Source organism: Oenanthe melanoleuca, chromosome 2, assembly GCF_029582105.1.
Source record: "Oenanthe melanoleuca isolate GR-GAL-2019-014 chromosome 2, OMel1.0, whole genome shotgun sequence".
Taxonomy (NCBI): domain Eukaryota; kingdom Metazoa; phylum Chordata; class Aves; order Passeriformes; family Muscicapidae; genus Oenanthe; species Oenanthe melanoleuca.
Window position 1 is genome coordinate 115,626,645 of NC_079335.1, and position 16,576 is coordinate 115,643,220.

At 37.7% G+C, this 16,576-nt stretch overlaps 1 protein-coding gene across 5 annotated transcripts in view; it reads right to left on the bottom strand.

The window, feature by feature from the left end:
• Positions 1–15,254, bottom strand: part of TAX1BP1 (Tax1 binding protein 1) — a 54,482-nt gene extending 39,228 nt beyond the window's left edge. For 4 of the 5 annotated variants that reach the window (XM_056482696.1, XM_056482694.1, XM_056482695.1 and 1 more), the window contains exons 1-2: positions 13,819–14,138; positions 11,000–11,179 (exon numbers count right to left, since the gene is read on the bottom strand). In XM_056482696.1, coding sequence (XP_056338671.1) covers positions 11,000–11,173 — 174 coding nt within the window. In that variant the 5' untranslated portion in view covers positions 11,174–11,179; positions 13,819–14,138. Of the gene's footprint in view, positions 1–10,999; positions 11,180–13,818; positions 14,139–15,157 lie in introns of those variants that run through there. The other variant, XM_056482693.1, reaches the window with a different exon arrangement.
• Between the last annotated feature and the right edge of the window lie 1,322 nt (positions 15,255–16,576).

Below are 16,576 nucleotides of genomic sequence, written 5' to 3' on the forward strand. Positions count from 1 at the left end.
TTAATAGCTGGGGTTTTAAAGGAATTTTCAATTAAAAAAGAAAAAACAAGAACATGTTTAGATAGGCAAAAGAACATCAGAAGTGAAAGTAATTCAGTAGCAAAGTAGCAGTTATATATGTGTATAGGCATACCTTTAATGTACGCAAATTAATACACAGCATTAATAAACAAAATTCTGAATAGATTATTCCATAGATATCCATTCACTTCTTCACTTTTTGTTAAGAAGTAGGGGAAAAAAACCAATGTTGAAGATGATGGAGCCTTTTTTATATTCTCAAAAAACACAGATTAACAACAGTGAAAGCAGATGAAATTCTCATTTTCAGTCTTCTGCAAGGCAACATTCCTTAAAGAGAAGCAGTGCAGGTGCTCAACACACCCACTAGAATGGAATCACCTACATCTAAGGCCTATTCTTAGCAAAGATGATTTCTACAACATCCCCTATCAAGCAGCTTTTAAAGATGTCAATGAAATGAGACTTCCTGGGGTTATTTCCACACTGTAAAATATATCAGAAATAACAAGGAAAACTCTTTCAGTAACTTGACGGTAGTAAAAGCATTTTTCTCCTCGGTGAAAGTTCACAGGAAAAAAACACTTAGCAAATTTTCATATTAGTCATTGTCTTCTAATCCAACTCAGATGTTACTAACCCATTTTTTTTCCTGAACTTGCTTTTACTTCCAAAAAGAGAAGCATATACCATTACTTGGTGTCCTAAGCTAAAGCACACAGCTTTCTAAATATAGTTCTCAGTGAGTAAAAAGTCAACATCATCTTTTTCGTTTCAGAAAAGAAACTAATTTATCATGTCCAGAACAAATATTGTATAGAACTAATCTTTTACAAATAGTATAGAAATAATCTTTTCATCTTACTCTAGTTTTCAATTCTGTTAAAAACCAAAATATGCCCACACTGCTTCTATCTTCCTGACTAAAATAACATTGTTCCTTCTGATAATTAACACTGGAAAATGTCGAGAAGAAACAAAATTCAGTGAACATAAACATGAAAATTATCCCCATAGGAGATCAAATCAAGTTCTGAGGCAGTTTATTCCTGGAATTCTATCTTTTCATATTTTTCTTAGATATCACATACTGATTTGCAAATTTAGTGATTTATGGATATCACATATTGATTTTTAAGTTTAGTGATTTATCCTGAAACCAAAAGTTATTTTCATCAATAATCTACCTGTAGAAGTAATCGACGAAAGGATTTTTTGGAGGTCATTTAAAACATAAGCCATACTGATATAAACAAAAAGAATAATCATGTAGAAAACAAGTAACTCTCCTGGTCTGCTTCTCAGTAGGTGCTGTATTTTTAAGTACAACAGTAGTCTGCAGACTACTGGTAAAGAGAAAATTGTGACACATCAAGAGTTAGCAGGGAATACCCAGGGAAGATTACTCCACAAGTATTTTCTGTAACAATTCCCCACATTTCCTGTCATCCATCATCTCTTTTCCCCGCCTTACACTCTTATGATCACAACAATTCCATCCTTTCTTAATGGGTACACACAAGTCATCAGCAGGTGTGCATTGCCCAACAGCTCTTGTCACTGCACAGAATTTCAGAAAATGGGGGTTTTCCCTGCTACATGTTGCACATGTCAAAATGTGACGATGCAGAGAAGGAAGTATGAACGAATGTCATCTTCCTCACAGCTTAATGCATTTTAAAAGGGGAAGGTGAGTATTGCAGCAACAAGTTAACTTAGTAACATTTTTCAACATCCTTCCTTCATAACAACAAATATCATTAAATTCCACAGGGTTATTTCTAAGACAGTACAAACAAGGAGCAAAGCCACATAACGATATGCTGAGAATAAAATAAAAATAAATTTAAGTAATCCATGTTTTAGGTGTAGGATGTAGATCTTAAAAAAAATAGAAATCAACAGGTTCTAATAAACTTTTACTTTAGTACTTTGTATCTTTTGTCAATATTCTCTTTAATAAGCCTAGTACGGAGTACGTATTGGTTCCAAACTACAAAATACTATACTACACATATACATATGCATAGTCATCAGTTTCTCTATGGCAACAGATTATACTATCTATATAAGGCTACAAAACACACTGGATGGCTCAGCAATTATTTAAATGTGATCTTTGACACTCAGCTCACTTTGATATCTCAGCTCTTTGGTGAAGAACACATTCTTATGTACCAAAATGTGAAACCAAAAAGTTTGAAATTTTAAAACATATCAGTTGAAAAAAACAACCAACCAACTATACACAAAAAAAAAAGCAAAAATAAAAACAAACAAACAAACACACAATCAACAAAAAGTTAATTAAAAACAGGAAACCAAGTTCCAGTCAAAGTGCTAAAGCTGATGCACAGTAGTACTTTCTTACTATCAGAAATTTTAAATAAATGGGACATTTCTATGGGACACACTCAGAAGTTTTCTCTGAGCCAGGAACAGCAAAACAGGCACAGTTTATTAGTCCAGCTTAAAAACCTGGCACAGGTCATGGCCATCATTACAATATTCACAGTCAAGCACACAAACCCTTCAAATCATAGAAAAACTCCAACACAAAACCTTCTGAAGTTCAGAGGAGAAAAATGAAGAATGACCTGTCAAACTGCACTCACTACACTTCACCTGTTGTGAAGCCTGAACTCAGGTTCATCACCTGATGAGCACAGCAGCCATCTCCACTGACTGACTGTGCTCATACTTTTTAAGGAATTCACTGAAAACTCTGAAAACATTTTGCTCAGAGTTCAAACCTCAAAAAAATAGAAACATTCTTATTTCTCAGTCAAAAGAACTCATAAGACTTCAATAATGCAACTTCCCTAAAGCAACACGAAGAAAATAAATCCATTATACACCTGAATTAGACATAAAGCATCTGCTAGTGAACATATTCTTCTATATTCTCTGCATTTAATTCTTTCAAACTCCACTCTGAAATACATTTTTAATTAACAGCTGTGCATAAATGCAAACATTCTTGCTTTCCTTCCAGATGTTAACCAAGAGATTAACAATCCAGAAACCAAATCCCATTTTCACCTTCTCCACCATGTTTTTAAACCAAAACATGACTACACATCATTTATCCCACAAAAAATATCATATCCAGATTAGGTTATTATGTACAATGTATAACTGAAATCTCACTTTGTTTCATTTTCTCTCCATAAAATGGAAAGCTTTAATAGACCATTACACTCATGATATTCCTACCTCCTACTTTTGAGCAAAAATACTTATTTCAGTTTAGGACATCATAAACACTTTTCAACCATATAAACCAACTCAGCAGCCACAGTAAAAATGCTGAAGTCTGGTAAAGGTTATGAGTTCAGCACAAAGTACTTCGCAATTTGCCTGGGCAAGTAGGGACAACTCAGCTGTCCCATAATACTCACACTAGACAGGTTTTCCTTCTACTAACAAATAGACCTGTAGTACTCACAAAAGTTTTTTCTTCTTCTGTGCTGCCTCACAGATACAAGCCCCTTTCTTACTGCAACGTCACATCCCACAGTATGTTTCAACAGAATAGCTTGAAGAAAATTTGCCAAGTAGAAAAATAAACAGGGGGATGAGGGAGGGAACATAAATAGGGAGTGCCTGTCTGTATAGCAATAATGAGTTATCCAATATCCACCTGAAGGAAAACAATATTTAATTTCACTGTATCTCCTCCAACTCTCACCTGGTTCATCTCACACAGAATGCAAGCTTCTCTAAGGCAAAAGCTCTGCCTTACAACTCCACAGTGTTTTCAGTGTCAATATTATTTTCATTTCTTGAGTTTCAGAGCAACGTGGAAAATAAAATTTTTCTGATTCTCCATTTTGTTGAACTTCTTTCCTTTTATAATGCAAAGTCAGTCAATTCAATCTGGAGACAGAGTGCCTTAAAGGAAGATCATCAGCATGGGAGGTTCACTTGGCATTTTGTTCCCTGGCCTCAGAAAGCTTTCATCCAGCTGAAAGAACAGCAGCGTTCATTCTGCTACATTAACAGTGCCTGACCCATCTACACAACATCAACAAGCCAAAGAAGCAAACCCAGATAAACACTTGTTTAGCTGAACCAACTTGGGCATAATCAGCAGGCCTTTACTGTAGATACTTAATTACAATCCAATTAAAAAATAATCACACAAAAAAACCCAACCACAAAATTTATCAGAGTAAAAAATACGTCCTTCTCTAATTTAAAAGGTAAATGAAAGAGATGAGAAAGATATTTAGCAAAGCATCCTAAGTACTGCAGGAAGACAATGGCTATCTCTGAAAGAAGCAAAATTACAGGCAGGAGATAAGGTTCTGGATGTATGTTATATGGGTTAATTATTACTGACAACAGTAAGTCAGCAGCCTTTCCATGTTTCACATGGTAAGAGACATATATTTTGCCCCAAACCACAGACAGCACATCTGTCTCAGCAAAACACTACTGGGCCCAGTATCACAGGAAGAGATTTCTCCAAGCAAGCTTGGTTTGGGCCATAACCCTGAGTAAAGTAATGTTACTTCAAAGTCACAGCAATGCCTGTCCTACTGTAGCACATAATCTACAATAGGCAGCTACAAACACCAAGTTCTTCTAAAACATCTAGCAGATAGTAAAATGAAAACATCTGGGTACAGTAAAGCTCATACCAGCCAAAATTACTGAGAGTTAACACTGAATGTTAACACTGACATGCCATTGATGCAATGTACTTTTGAGAACAAGCATCATCACCAAATAATGGTATCTAGACAGCAGTGCTGAACAAACCAAACTGTACAAAAAAAAGTCAGAACACGAATATAAGGAAAAGTGCTTATTTAAATATCAAGTACACTGGAGTAACATTAAGGCATAGACATTTCAAAGTAAGTAAGCAAAGTCAAATCTTGGGGGTTTTAGTCTCTCTGTGATCACCTTATATCATATGCAACTTCGACTCAGGCAAAATGCTTAAGCCTTCATTTCAGACATGACCTTGTTACTCATGCTGGGATTAAAATCAGTTGCACAACAGGAGCCCCAAGGTTGAGGCATTCTGGGGTAGAAGATAGCTGCAAAGTACTCTAGATTCTTTATGAAAGGCTGGAATCTCAAAATGTTCTCTCAGTCCCAGACCTGAAGAAGTCAATTCTCTGGTAACATTCTCTGTTAAGTGTTACAAACACATACATTAATTTGGACTATTGCAAACACATGGTACTTGTTGCAATATCAAGGTACTATCAGGATCCTAATTTAGGATCACCTCTTGCTGGTTATATTTCTACCTCAGAGTTCAGAGGAATGTGACATTGACAGAGTGCCTAGACCATAGGATTAGCTTCCTCTATTAGGTATAAATCAAAATAAATATAGAAATAATATGAATTCCCTAAAAGCAAACCTGTTACATATGTAAATTACTGTCCAAAGAAATGTATGACAGATCAAAGAGTAACAAAGCTACTGTTTACTTTAGGAGATAAGCATGAAAATACACTAAAAAAGAGCAGGTGGGTTTTAAGTGAACTATTCCCTTGCTACCACATCTCATGAGAACTATCTACTAGCAAAATCTTTTATTTCAAAATTGTTACCGGCTACTGACTACTTTGTTATGCCAATTCTATAACATACCTCACCAAATAGTTCTAGAAAATTAATGACACTTGGAAAAAAAATTCACATTTCTTGTCAAAGGTAACATCACATAAAGCCAGATTATCCTTCTCTTCATCTCATATAGTAACACTAAGTAAAGTAGCCAGGGACTTTCTTTTTTTAAGGCAAGTACTCTTTACTTGTCTTTTAAAAGAAAGTAAACCAGAAATCAACAGAATCACTCTAATTCACAGATATAAATAACAATTCTCAAAAGCATTCTGAATTCCAATAATTCTTTTCCCAACTATTTTAACAACAGGATATACTTTGAACCACGCATTCCTCTATCATAGCCAGCTGTGCAATGATGATTCCATGCCAGAAAAATGGTATTTCTATATGCATGTGGCAAATAACACATCCAGATGTTTTGTTGTACTTCAGAATGAAACTTGTATACATGGAAGTAATTGTTGCTTAAGTTCTCAATCTACAACAAAATCAGGATATTGAAATGACTCACACAAGCTGTACTATTATTTGCAGTCCAAAGGACAAAGATATAGCTATACTGCCTTAATAAAATGCAAACATCAAGTTGTTTCTGAAGTCTCTACCAAAAACAGTGTTGAAACAGTGTTACAAAAGTTTTTGACCACAGATAATTTAATTCTGAGATCCTCCATAAATAAGGACATCAAAAAGACAGAAATTAAGTTGCACGTAAACACAAGCACTGCACTGATGCACAAAGAGTAGCTCATATGTGTCCTGGTAAACACTGAGAACTCTCTAAGCAAGAGGTACTTTTTGTGTTCAAGTAAGTTACTAAGATCTTCCCAATTTTGGTTATTCAGTTGTTCCATATGTTAGGTTACCAGAACGTCAGCTTGTCATTTTTAAGGTGTGCATATCAAAAACATGGAAATTAAGAAAGAATTTATGTCCTTTTCTTCTCTAGGGGTACCCTGAGACAGTGAATATCAAAGTATGTCTACAACTTGTCAATATCCTAGAAAAATGGTAATGTAGATTACTTAGGAAAATGTGTCAACTAGAACTGAGGAACAGGAAGGTTTTGATTGAATAGTTAATTAATGACACAGCAAGACCAAAATCATTAGCTTAACATATGTAAGCTTGATTACATGCTGATATTGCAGCATGCCTGTCTCAGCTAAATTCTAACTTCAGAAATGCACAAAGTATTATGATATACCACACAAACACCTACACACTACTCTCTTGTAGTATCTTCACAATGCCCATAAGAGCCCTTCCTTGTGCCTTTGAGATGTAAACCTGCCTCTCTTGTATACTGAATCTCTTGTATACTGAACACTTGACAGTCCTATTTGCAGACATATGCTCCAGACAAAGAGGTAGGCGCTGCTTCCTAGAAACCAAGCAGGTTTTTCAAACACTTCTGCAAATCTGGACATTACGTATTAATAATGCAAAAAAATATCACTCAGCCATATGATTATTTTACTTTATAGTCATGAGATGTAGACTTCCCTAGTCAGAAATTAGGACTACCTACAGACAGGCCAGTTTTGCAACCAGATGTAGAGCACACATTTGTTATTTTTCCTCATTTCAAAGGTTTAGATTTGGGTTACATTAAAGGCCTCTCCAGGTTCTGATTAACCACAGATGAGCAGAACCAAATAAAGAGGTCTTGGATCAATCTAGGAATATAGACCTCCTATGAAATCAATCAAGGATGATAAGTCTTTTCACCTCTGACTCCACACTAGGAACCAACAGGTCATGCTGCACAGAAACCCTTAGCCAGAGGGAAAGCTGATCTCAAATTCTAGTTCTCATAAAACTGCATGAACAGGAACTCAGGCTCATTATGTCCATATCAAATACTAGACCAGTACTTATCTGAAAATATGCCTTCTTTTTTCTTGGTAACACACAAGGATATAACTGATCAAGACTCAGTGCTTGATTACAGATGACTCTCCAGAATATCATAAAAGCAAAACAATACACAGCGGCAATGACAGATGACAGATAACAGATTTGAAGACTGATCAAAACCTGCATTTGACTCTTCTTCTGTAGGGGACAAGCAAGAAAAATAAACACAAAAAAACAATAAAAAATGCATATGCAGAACTTCTGCTCTAAAAGATAGTATCTTCAATACTGTACTTGCTACATCTCCCAGTTTTTGCCAGATGTCCAATCCCAGAATTAGTGCATGCATTTAGACACATCTAGCTTGTAGAAAAAATATATCTACCTGAAGTAATTCTCCTATATTCAACATTACTCTTCATCTCAGAACACTGGGTCTTCATTTTCCTAAACAATACAAAATTACTTGCCTAGGAACAGTTTTAAACCTGTTACTGCCACTGCAAAAAACCTTCTGCTCATTATTACTGAAGTTCAGTACTTATCAACTTACACTGGGAACAAAAAAAAATCACATTTCACCTACAGCATATGCAGAGAAGTTGGCAGAGTCTTAACTTTTACAACTTCAAGTAGGCTGCTATTAAGAAGAGAACACAAAAAAAGTTCGAAAAACAAGCTTCAATTGTCATTCCATATTAAGCAGCCATGCCAATGAAGCAGGCATAGCCCTTCCCATACACACCTTCCCAGTTCCCTTTTTTCCATCACAGTGACGCCAGCACAGCTGCCCATTGCACCACACCATGATCAAAGAAGAACCAAACCAGTTATGAAATAAGATGGTAAAAGCTGGGGGAGGAGAGGCTGTGTTTTCCTGGCAGATCACACCACTGATCCGTTTCACTGTGCAGCTGCACTAACAGCCGGACAAGCAAAACAAAAGCAATAATATAAGGATATATATAACACCAATATTTACTCAAGACATTATTGTTGCTGAAGAAATGCACTTGCATTCTAAATAAAAATAATTCATTTAAAAATGTGCCTAAGATTTTTTCAGTTCAACAAAAAAACTCTTATCTAGCCAGTAGAACAAACAAGACAGAATACTGCTAAAGCCACTAACCTCTAAAATTCAACAAAAATCAACATTAGAACCAAAAACAACAATGTTCACAGCGCACAGGAAGAAACTTACTTCATACTTATTTTCTACACCAATCTGAAATTATCACTGTTTGCTGGGGTTTTCTGCTGAGATTTTTTGATTTTTTTAACTAGGTGCCTTTTTCCCCTATCCACTATTCACTATTACACTAGTTACCTTCTGTACAATTTCAGACAAAGGTTAAATGACACTAGCTTGAACAGATTTGTTTTCAAATTTGCACTTCAAAAAAAACAAAGTTATCATTATTCCCTCTACATGAACAGTCTGTGAATCGACATTTTGAGATATCTCACAGAAACTCCACTTTAATTGTATACTAGCCAATATTGAAGGTCATTAATTATTGTTCTCACAATCAGTAAGATTTGCTTTTGTCCTTTTTTTTTAATCACAGGCTCAGTTTATTAACCATGCATTACATCCTTCATATATGTTTTAGAGAAGTAAATGATAAAACCCCTTCCTGCTTTCATCAGATTTCAAGCAAACTCCAGGTGCTTTGTAATTCGTTCATGGACAATCAATTCTCCAGAAATCACTCATTTTTACACTCAGATCACAGTACAGCACAACTTCAATTATCTATCCCAAGATGACTATGTTTTCATGGTTTATTTTACCACAAACATTACACATACATTTGTAGACACAGATATAGTTAGACAGCTGGCTCCATTTAACTCCGTGTACTGTAACTATACTAAGTATATTCATACCACTTAGTGTAAGCTGATACAACCACTAAAAGAAAACCATTTTTATTCTTTTCCCATCTTGCAAGGCTTCCTTCCCTTGTACTGATGAGAATCAGGCAAAGCAGAAAGTCAGTTGGGGAATTCCATCTAAAAAATCTAGTCACAAAACACTGGTCTTAACCTCAGTCAATTCCCTGACTTGATTAGCCACACACAATCTCATTTCACACAATGAGGAAGCATAAGAAACAAGCCACCCTGCATAAAAGATGTTTCTTTGAACAGCAGCACTACCTTATGCCAGCTCAACATGTTCTTCAAATGACTGCCAAATAACCTGCCTCTGTCAAAGTAGAATAAAGTAGAATAACATCAACAGTTTATGAAATCTATCATCACAGTCAAGATGAAATCAGATACCTGTACATTGTACACAGTATTTTATGTAATCTCTGAAAAACTGTTTCCCAACTTCTTTTTTCTTTTACCTAATTAGCAATTCTAGCCCTGTCTGATTGCCTCCCTCCCTTAGGCCAACAGACAAAGCCATTACATTCACATTTCAATAATTTCAAGACGCTTACATATAATATAAACAGAACCATCTCTAAAGTTTTGATGAAGTAGAGTTTTTCTACATTTCAGGAATGCCATTAACTAAATGTTGAAGTGTTTTATCAGTCACATAATTTGTCAAAACTTTGCAAAAAGGACACATACACACTTATTTTAAAAAAATTCTTACTTGGGAAATGTACTTGTTTGTAAGCTAATGCCTTCCTGGCACAATTTAGTGACTGTACAGTCATTGCACATTGCATTAAAAATACTTCTGCTTTGTTACAGAGCACAGTACTTCTATATTTCAGAAGAGTAATTTAGCTTGAATAAAGACTCACAACCTGCAGATTACAACGAGGCAGATTATTTACATTTTAAACAGAGAACTGAGCTCTCTATAGGAAAAATGCTTCAGTAACAAATTAGTCTGTCACCCTTCTCCCTTCCCCACTGCCAAAGCATCACTTCATTAAGGCCTGAATCAAAATTTCTATTAAATAAAATGCAAATAATGAATTTAAGCACCATCTATTAGGAGCTATACTGACAAAGATACACAAATCAAGGTCTTAAACAGAAATAGATATAAGAATTAATCAATTTCTAATCCCATAAATGAAACTTTACTAACCTTTGAAAATACCTCCAAGTATCTTTTTTTCAAGGATCTGTTTTGAATAACTTTAGTGATCTATACTGTTCAGCCTGTTCTAGCAATAAAAATTTGTCAGGGATGTAGGTCAGGTTATATCCAGCTTAGTTTTCATTCTTTGCACACACATTTCACACACAGTATCACATTCTTCACTCAGTCCTGTTCACAACGTCCCTCTGCAACCACACATCTCTTCTCAAATCATTTCCATTTAATTCTACACACATTAAACCTTCTCCTTATTCCAGCAGACTTCCAGCTGGACTCAGTCCTCTAGTTTTGGTCTCCTGTTTGGTCTTTGTCACTAACAGCAGGAATCAATACATCACTTAAGTGATGTTCAACTTAAAGTTTACTTTACTGAGATTTATTTTTTTAACTTGCAAGAGAGCAAGCAAACATTTGAAAAATAGCAATAGAACAAGTATAACTTACCTTGAAAATACCAACCCAGTCTTTCTGATGAGGATGGATAAACTGGGTCAGAGTGTAGTGACATTCAAGATGTGTGTTTGGAAGGTAACTTTTTGCGACATTTTGAAAAATCACGTGTGCAAAATTGGAGGTCTGCAAAGTGCTAGAAGACGGAATTTCTTGAAAGGATGACATGATTATCTGTAAGAAAATTGTAGAAGTTGTTACTTAAACACAGTGGAAAAACTAGTGAAGTTATAAAAATTCATCTAGCTGAAACACATATGACAGAAAAACCTAACAATTAGTTGCTCTGTTCTGAAAACAGAGCGCCATAGACTAAATTTACCAAAGTGCCCTGCCTCAGCATCTCTCCAAAACAACCACCTCTCAGAATAAAAAGAGCAGTCATTTCAGCAATGACATCAAGATGAAGAGAAAGCATTGCTTAGTTGAATGCCCCCAGTATTATATCCCAGTGTCAGAAAGTGGAAATAAAAGCAATGGTGTGAAAACAAAGCAGGGTTCTAACTTAATGAAAGATTCTTAATGGTTCTAGAGAAGGAGAAACAAAAGTTCTGTAGTTTCCCTGCTTCAAACTTTTCTTAAATCTGTACTGTTCAGTGCTTTTCACAGTATTTTTAAGCCTGAAGCTTTTCCTCCCCTCTCAGTAAAAGTATCCAAGTTCCATTTTAAGATTTATTTTTTTTTTTAAATAAAAAAGTTTATGTAAACAGGAGGGTTTTATTTGGGCTGGCTTTTCCCCTACTTCTTCTTCAAGAGTTTTCCTGCCCCCATTTAGAAGTCTGTGGGCATCTTTTACCATTCTCACTGTAACATGTACTTCGTGTTTAGCTTCATTACCATAAACAATGGTCTGCATTGATAGCAGGAACATTGAGGTATGCATGCAGTTGGAGGGATTAACGCTAATCAGCTGGACTGCAAAAGCTTTTAATTCTTTAAAATTAAATTTAACCATGTAATTAATGCTTTCCATTCACCACCTTGTTCAGGATATGCAGTGCTACCAACTACAGCAACACAAAACACTTCACAAACAAGAACAAGAACATCCCTTCCTCAGATTCAGCAGTATCTGCCAAAAATAGAACACATGCAACTGATAAGTTTCACATGTCTGATTCCATTGTATAATCACAATTTTGTCAAAACATTTGATATTTGGAGCATTAGGGCCTTATGCATCTGACATTTCTGGAAAGATGAGCTATCCTGTTCTTGCAATTGCTGTTGAAAGTAATTTTATACCAACCAAGCACATTCACACCTTGAAAGACGTAACTGCCAAGTGTGTGATGTAATATATTACTTTCATTTAAGATACATGTGGAAAACAAAACCAAAAGGAGACAGGCCATTGCAAGCCTCATGCAGCTCAAATATGAAAAGTTGGTAGTGTACCTCCTATAACCTTTTAAAATTTCACCAGTTAAAAAACAAGTAGCAAAGACCTTGTGCTTTCTGAAACAAAATGCACTCTGAAGCAAATAGGTATCCAACACCCAAAACAAGGAAAAGGTAAATACAAGGGGTTTTTTTAGTTTTAAGCCCTCAATATTTTAAGTTTATTACTGTTCAATTTAGGGTAACACATGAAGTACGTAAGGGCAGGCAGCCACATTATTTCAATGTATCAGATATTAAATAAAAAACAGTCTTGTATACTAACAAAGGCAAAAACACCAAGCTTGTGAAGATTAATAGAGAGAAAAACAAAGAAAAAACAAAACTTCCACAAGCAAGAGAGAAAAGATCAAAACACAGTTTTCTAGAGACAACAGGGTACACGATACATCCTATCAGTTAAGTAGTTTCAGAATCCAGAATAGGAAATGTTACAGCACAGTAAAATCCTGAAAACTCCCACACATCTTAAAACAGAGGATTACATTCAAGGCATCTTTCAACTTCACTCTGAACTATAAATGGTACACATCAGCATTACAGTTCTAAGAGAAAAATCTTAATTATTTTCAATTGCATCAAACTAATTCAGAGTAGGAAAAAGAAGGAAAAAAAAAAAAAAAAAAAAGAAAAGCACCAGCATCAACCAAAAGGAAAAAAAAAAATCCATTTCTGCACACTTGCACACTGGTTGTCAGCTGCCAGCTGTCAGCTGAGTACTAGCCCTAGTGGAACCAGTAAAGGTAGACCGGTTTCCAACCCCAAAGCAGAACTGCTCACAAATCTAACTTGTGCAGACCAGCACAATCATCTGGGATTACTGTTGCCTAGCAGGAAAATCCCCGGAGCTTAGGTGATGCTCAGATCTACTTACAGTTCAAGGATAGTTATGGGGATGCTGGGTACTTGCTTAACTCACAGCTACCGGCAAGGAAATGGGAGAGGAGGAGGAAGAGCTACGCACAGCCTTCATTCCTGACATGACAAGCGCTTCCCACGGGAAGGCTAAAACGACGCGTCTGGCTTTGCCCAGCGCACAGCACGGCGGAAAGGAGCAAAAGCTCGGCGGGCAGGAAAAATAAAAGCAGGACGAGTCGCACCACCGCAGTCGGCTCCTCCTGGAGTCCTCCGGTGGTCCCCGGCCCCCGCTGCGCCGCCTCCCGCCCCTTCCCCGCCACCTGCCCTTGGCCTCGGCCTTCCTCCCCGGGCAGGGCAGCCCCGCCGGCCCCCGCAGCCCGGCCCCGCCGCTCCCCTGCCCACCACGGCCGGCCCGGACAGCGGCGGGGCCGGTGGCGCAGAACCGCGGCCGCACGGCCCGGCCGCCCCGGCCCGGCCCAGAAGCGGCCGGACGCCGGCGGCAAGGAGCGGGTCAGCCCTGCCCGGCCCCCCAGCCGGTCGCGGACAGCTCTTACCTAGGCAGACGCGGAGGGCGCCGGGGACATCAACATGGGGCCTCCGCCAGCAGCGCCGCGCAGCTCCGCCCGTCCGCCCGCGTCACTTCCAGCGCGGCGCTCCCGCACGGGGCGGGCCGGACGCGGATCCGCGGGGGAGCGGAGCGGCGCCCGGCGGTCTCCGCCTCCCAGAGCGCCGGCACACGGCTCGGTGCGGCCCGTGGGTGCGGGCACGGCGCTGTGCCGACTGGAGGGTGCTGTACCTCCGTACGGCGCTCCCGTCCTGGCCGTGGTTACAACATCAGCTCTGTCGCACCCTCTCACCCCATTTAATCATCTCCTCTTCCGTCCCACGTCAAGCCCCGGGCGTGCCGTCGCCGTTAATCTGCCAGCCTCTGCAGGTCTTCCCAGGGCAGCCAGGGCTGAGATAAAAGCGACGGTAAGCGCTTACCCTGGGCTCTGCCCGGGCCCCTTGGCGGATCGCCATGAAGAGTGTCACATCTCACACAGCCTGAGCCAAAGCACGGAGTCATTGAGGCTGGAAAGCACCTTTGAGCTCAGTGCGTCCTACCTTTGGCCAACCTCAGCCTTGTCACCTAGACCGTGGCTCTAAATGCCACGTCGTCTTTTGAGCACCACTAGAGGCTGGGGACTCCATCACCTTAATCACTTTAGTTGCCACAAGTTTATTCACGATTAACACCTTATATCGAGTCTTATAATTTTAAAACAGTCTAGATTTAAATGGTTTGGGCATTAAGGCTTTTCTGGCTATGCTCACAACTGTTTCACAGGCTCCACTCAATTTTCATCCAAAAGCAGCTCACAGAGCACTGCCCAGAGTCACTGAGTAAAAGCAAGCAGTGATGAGTTCCCATCACTGACACCCAGCATTGTCCCAATGCACCCCGTGTTGGTTGCCACCACAAACTGCCGTCAAGATCATCTTAAATTCTTTTCTGCTACCATTTCTTACGTGTTTTCATGTGTATTTTAAACAGATTATGTGGGGAGATACAGTGTTATTAAAAATGATTAATCATTAGAATTATTGAGTTAGGTTTCTTACCAGTTCACCTGTTTTTTTATGGTCAATCGTAACAGAAATGAAACTAAGGCTGGAGAATAGAAACTGTCTTTAAGTAATTATGGTTATTCATTGCATTTGCACTTTCTGAAAACAGTTGTATGTCTTAAGGTGTGTCACAGATTACTAAATTATGCTTTGATTGGTAGCCACAATGAATAATCTCTTCTATCATCCATACATTCCACGTTTCCCTGGGAAGCAATAAATTCCCTGCATCGTACTAACTGATCATTTTAGAAGACACAAGAAGTGCATGTAGAGCAATCTCACCTGTAAGACCAGACGAACTTTTGTAGTGGAGAGTGAAACCAGTATCTTGTTCAGCAATAAATATTTGTAAAGAGGCAGGAAGAGCTATTTCTTCTTATCTCAGCCCTGCATTTCTTCTCCTTGCTGCTCTCTGCTCTGTATGATGTGATAAAAGGGCTGCCTAAGGGTCACAAGACACTATTCTCATGTGGGCTGGAACTTAGGAAGAACTCGAGGTTTACAGTCACCAGCTGGGGAATATCAGCGTTAGTCAGACTAAGAAGTTTTGCTTTCATATTATAATGCAGGTTTATGGGAGTATAATGGGAAATATGAAATAAAGATTTCCTTTTGCAGCTAACACATTTTTTACAAGTGAATGCCTGGAAAAACAAAGCACCACTGCTTCAAAATTTTGAAAAATATACTTCTCCCCAGTTTCAAGTTTTTAAAGAAACTTGAGATATTTCCATGTTCACTTAATAAACGTTCATTCAGTCAATAAAGGTTGTTATGGTTTACTCATAATTCTGTATTCAGTTATTATTTCCATTGCTTAATGCATATGGAAGAGGTTAAAAAATCTACATATGCTGTCATTCACATGAACAGTGTAATATTAGGACAAATAAACCAAGAATAATCTTGTCTTTTCTTGTACTTATATCCATGATTTTCAGGAAAATGTATTTTTATACTTCTAAACTTGCTATCTTAACCACATATATATAGTGGTTATAATGCATACATAATATAAAACTATTTCTGACTAAAAAAACACATGTGGTTTAATGTGTTCTTATATATGCTTTTGCATGCTAGGTTTAGATGCTAATCTTATCCCTCTTGAATTTATAGATATTTTACAGAAAGATGGTGCAGAACCTTTTCTAATTTTGTTATTGCCTTGACCAAAACAGCCAAGTGGTGCACAGTGATCCCAGAATCAACAATCAATATCCTTGGACAATGATCTGAATCAAGAAAAATTTGACTTGAACTGGTGAAACTTGCACTTGGTTGAGAATTAATGGTTGAGTGCCTTAATATGTCTGAATTTGCTAGACAGATACTATTTCCTGAAATTCATCCATGTGATATAAATCTTTCAGGAAACTTGCTCTTGAGCAGAAAGAAAACAAAAAAAAAACCAAAACAAACAAAAACAAGCAAAAAATCAAACAAACAAACAAAACCAGAAAATAACAAAACAAAACAAAAAAAAACAAACAAACAAAAAAACCCTTCAACACTACTTTTCTCTTCTTGCTTAAATTCTCTGGAAAATATTTAAAAAAAAAAAAAAAGTTTGACGTCAGCACTTCTAACAAAACCTTACTCTTGTGAGATTCTCTTAAGACCAACACACTAATTAGAAAAGCTTATTACAGTTATGGTGACAATAATCCCATCTCCTTCTGGCTTGACTTTAAGCTTTCC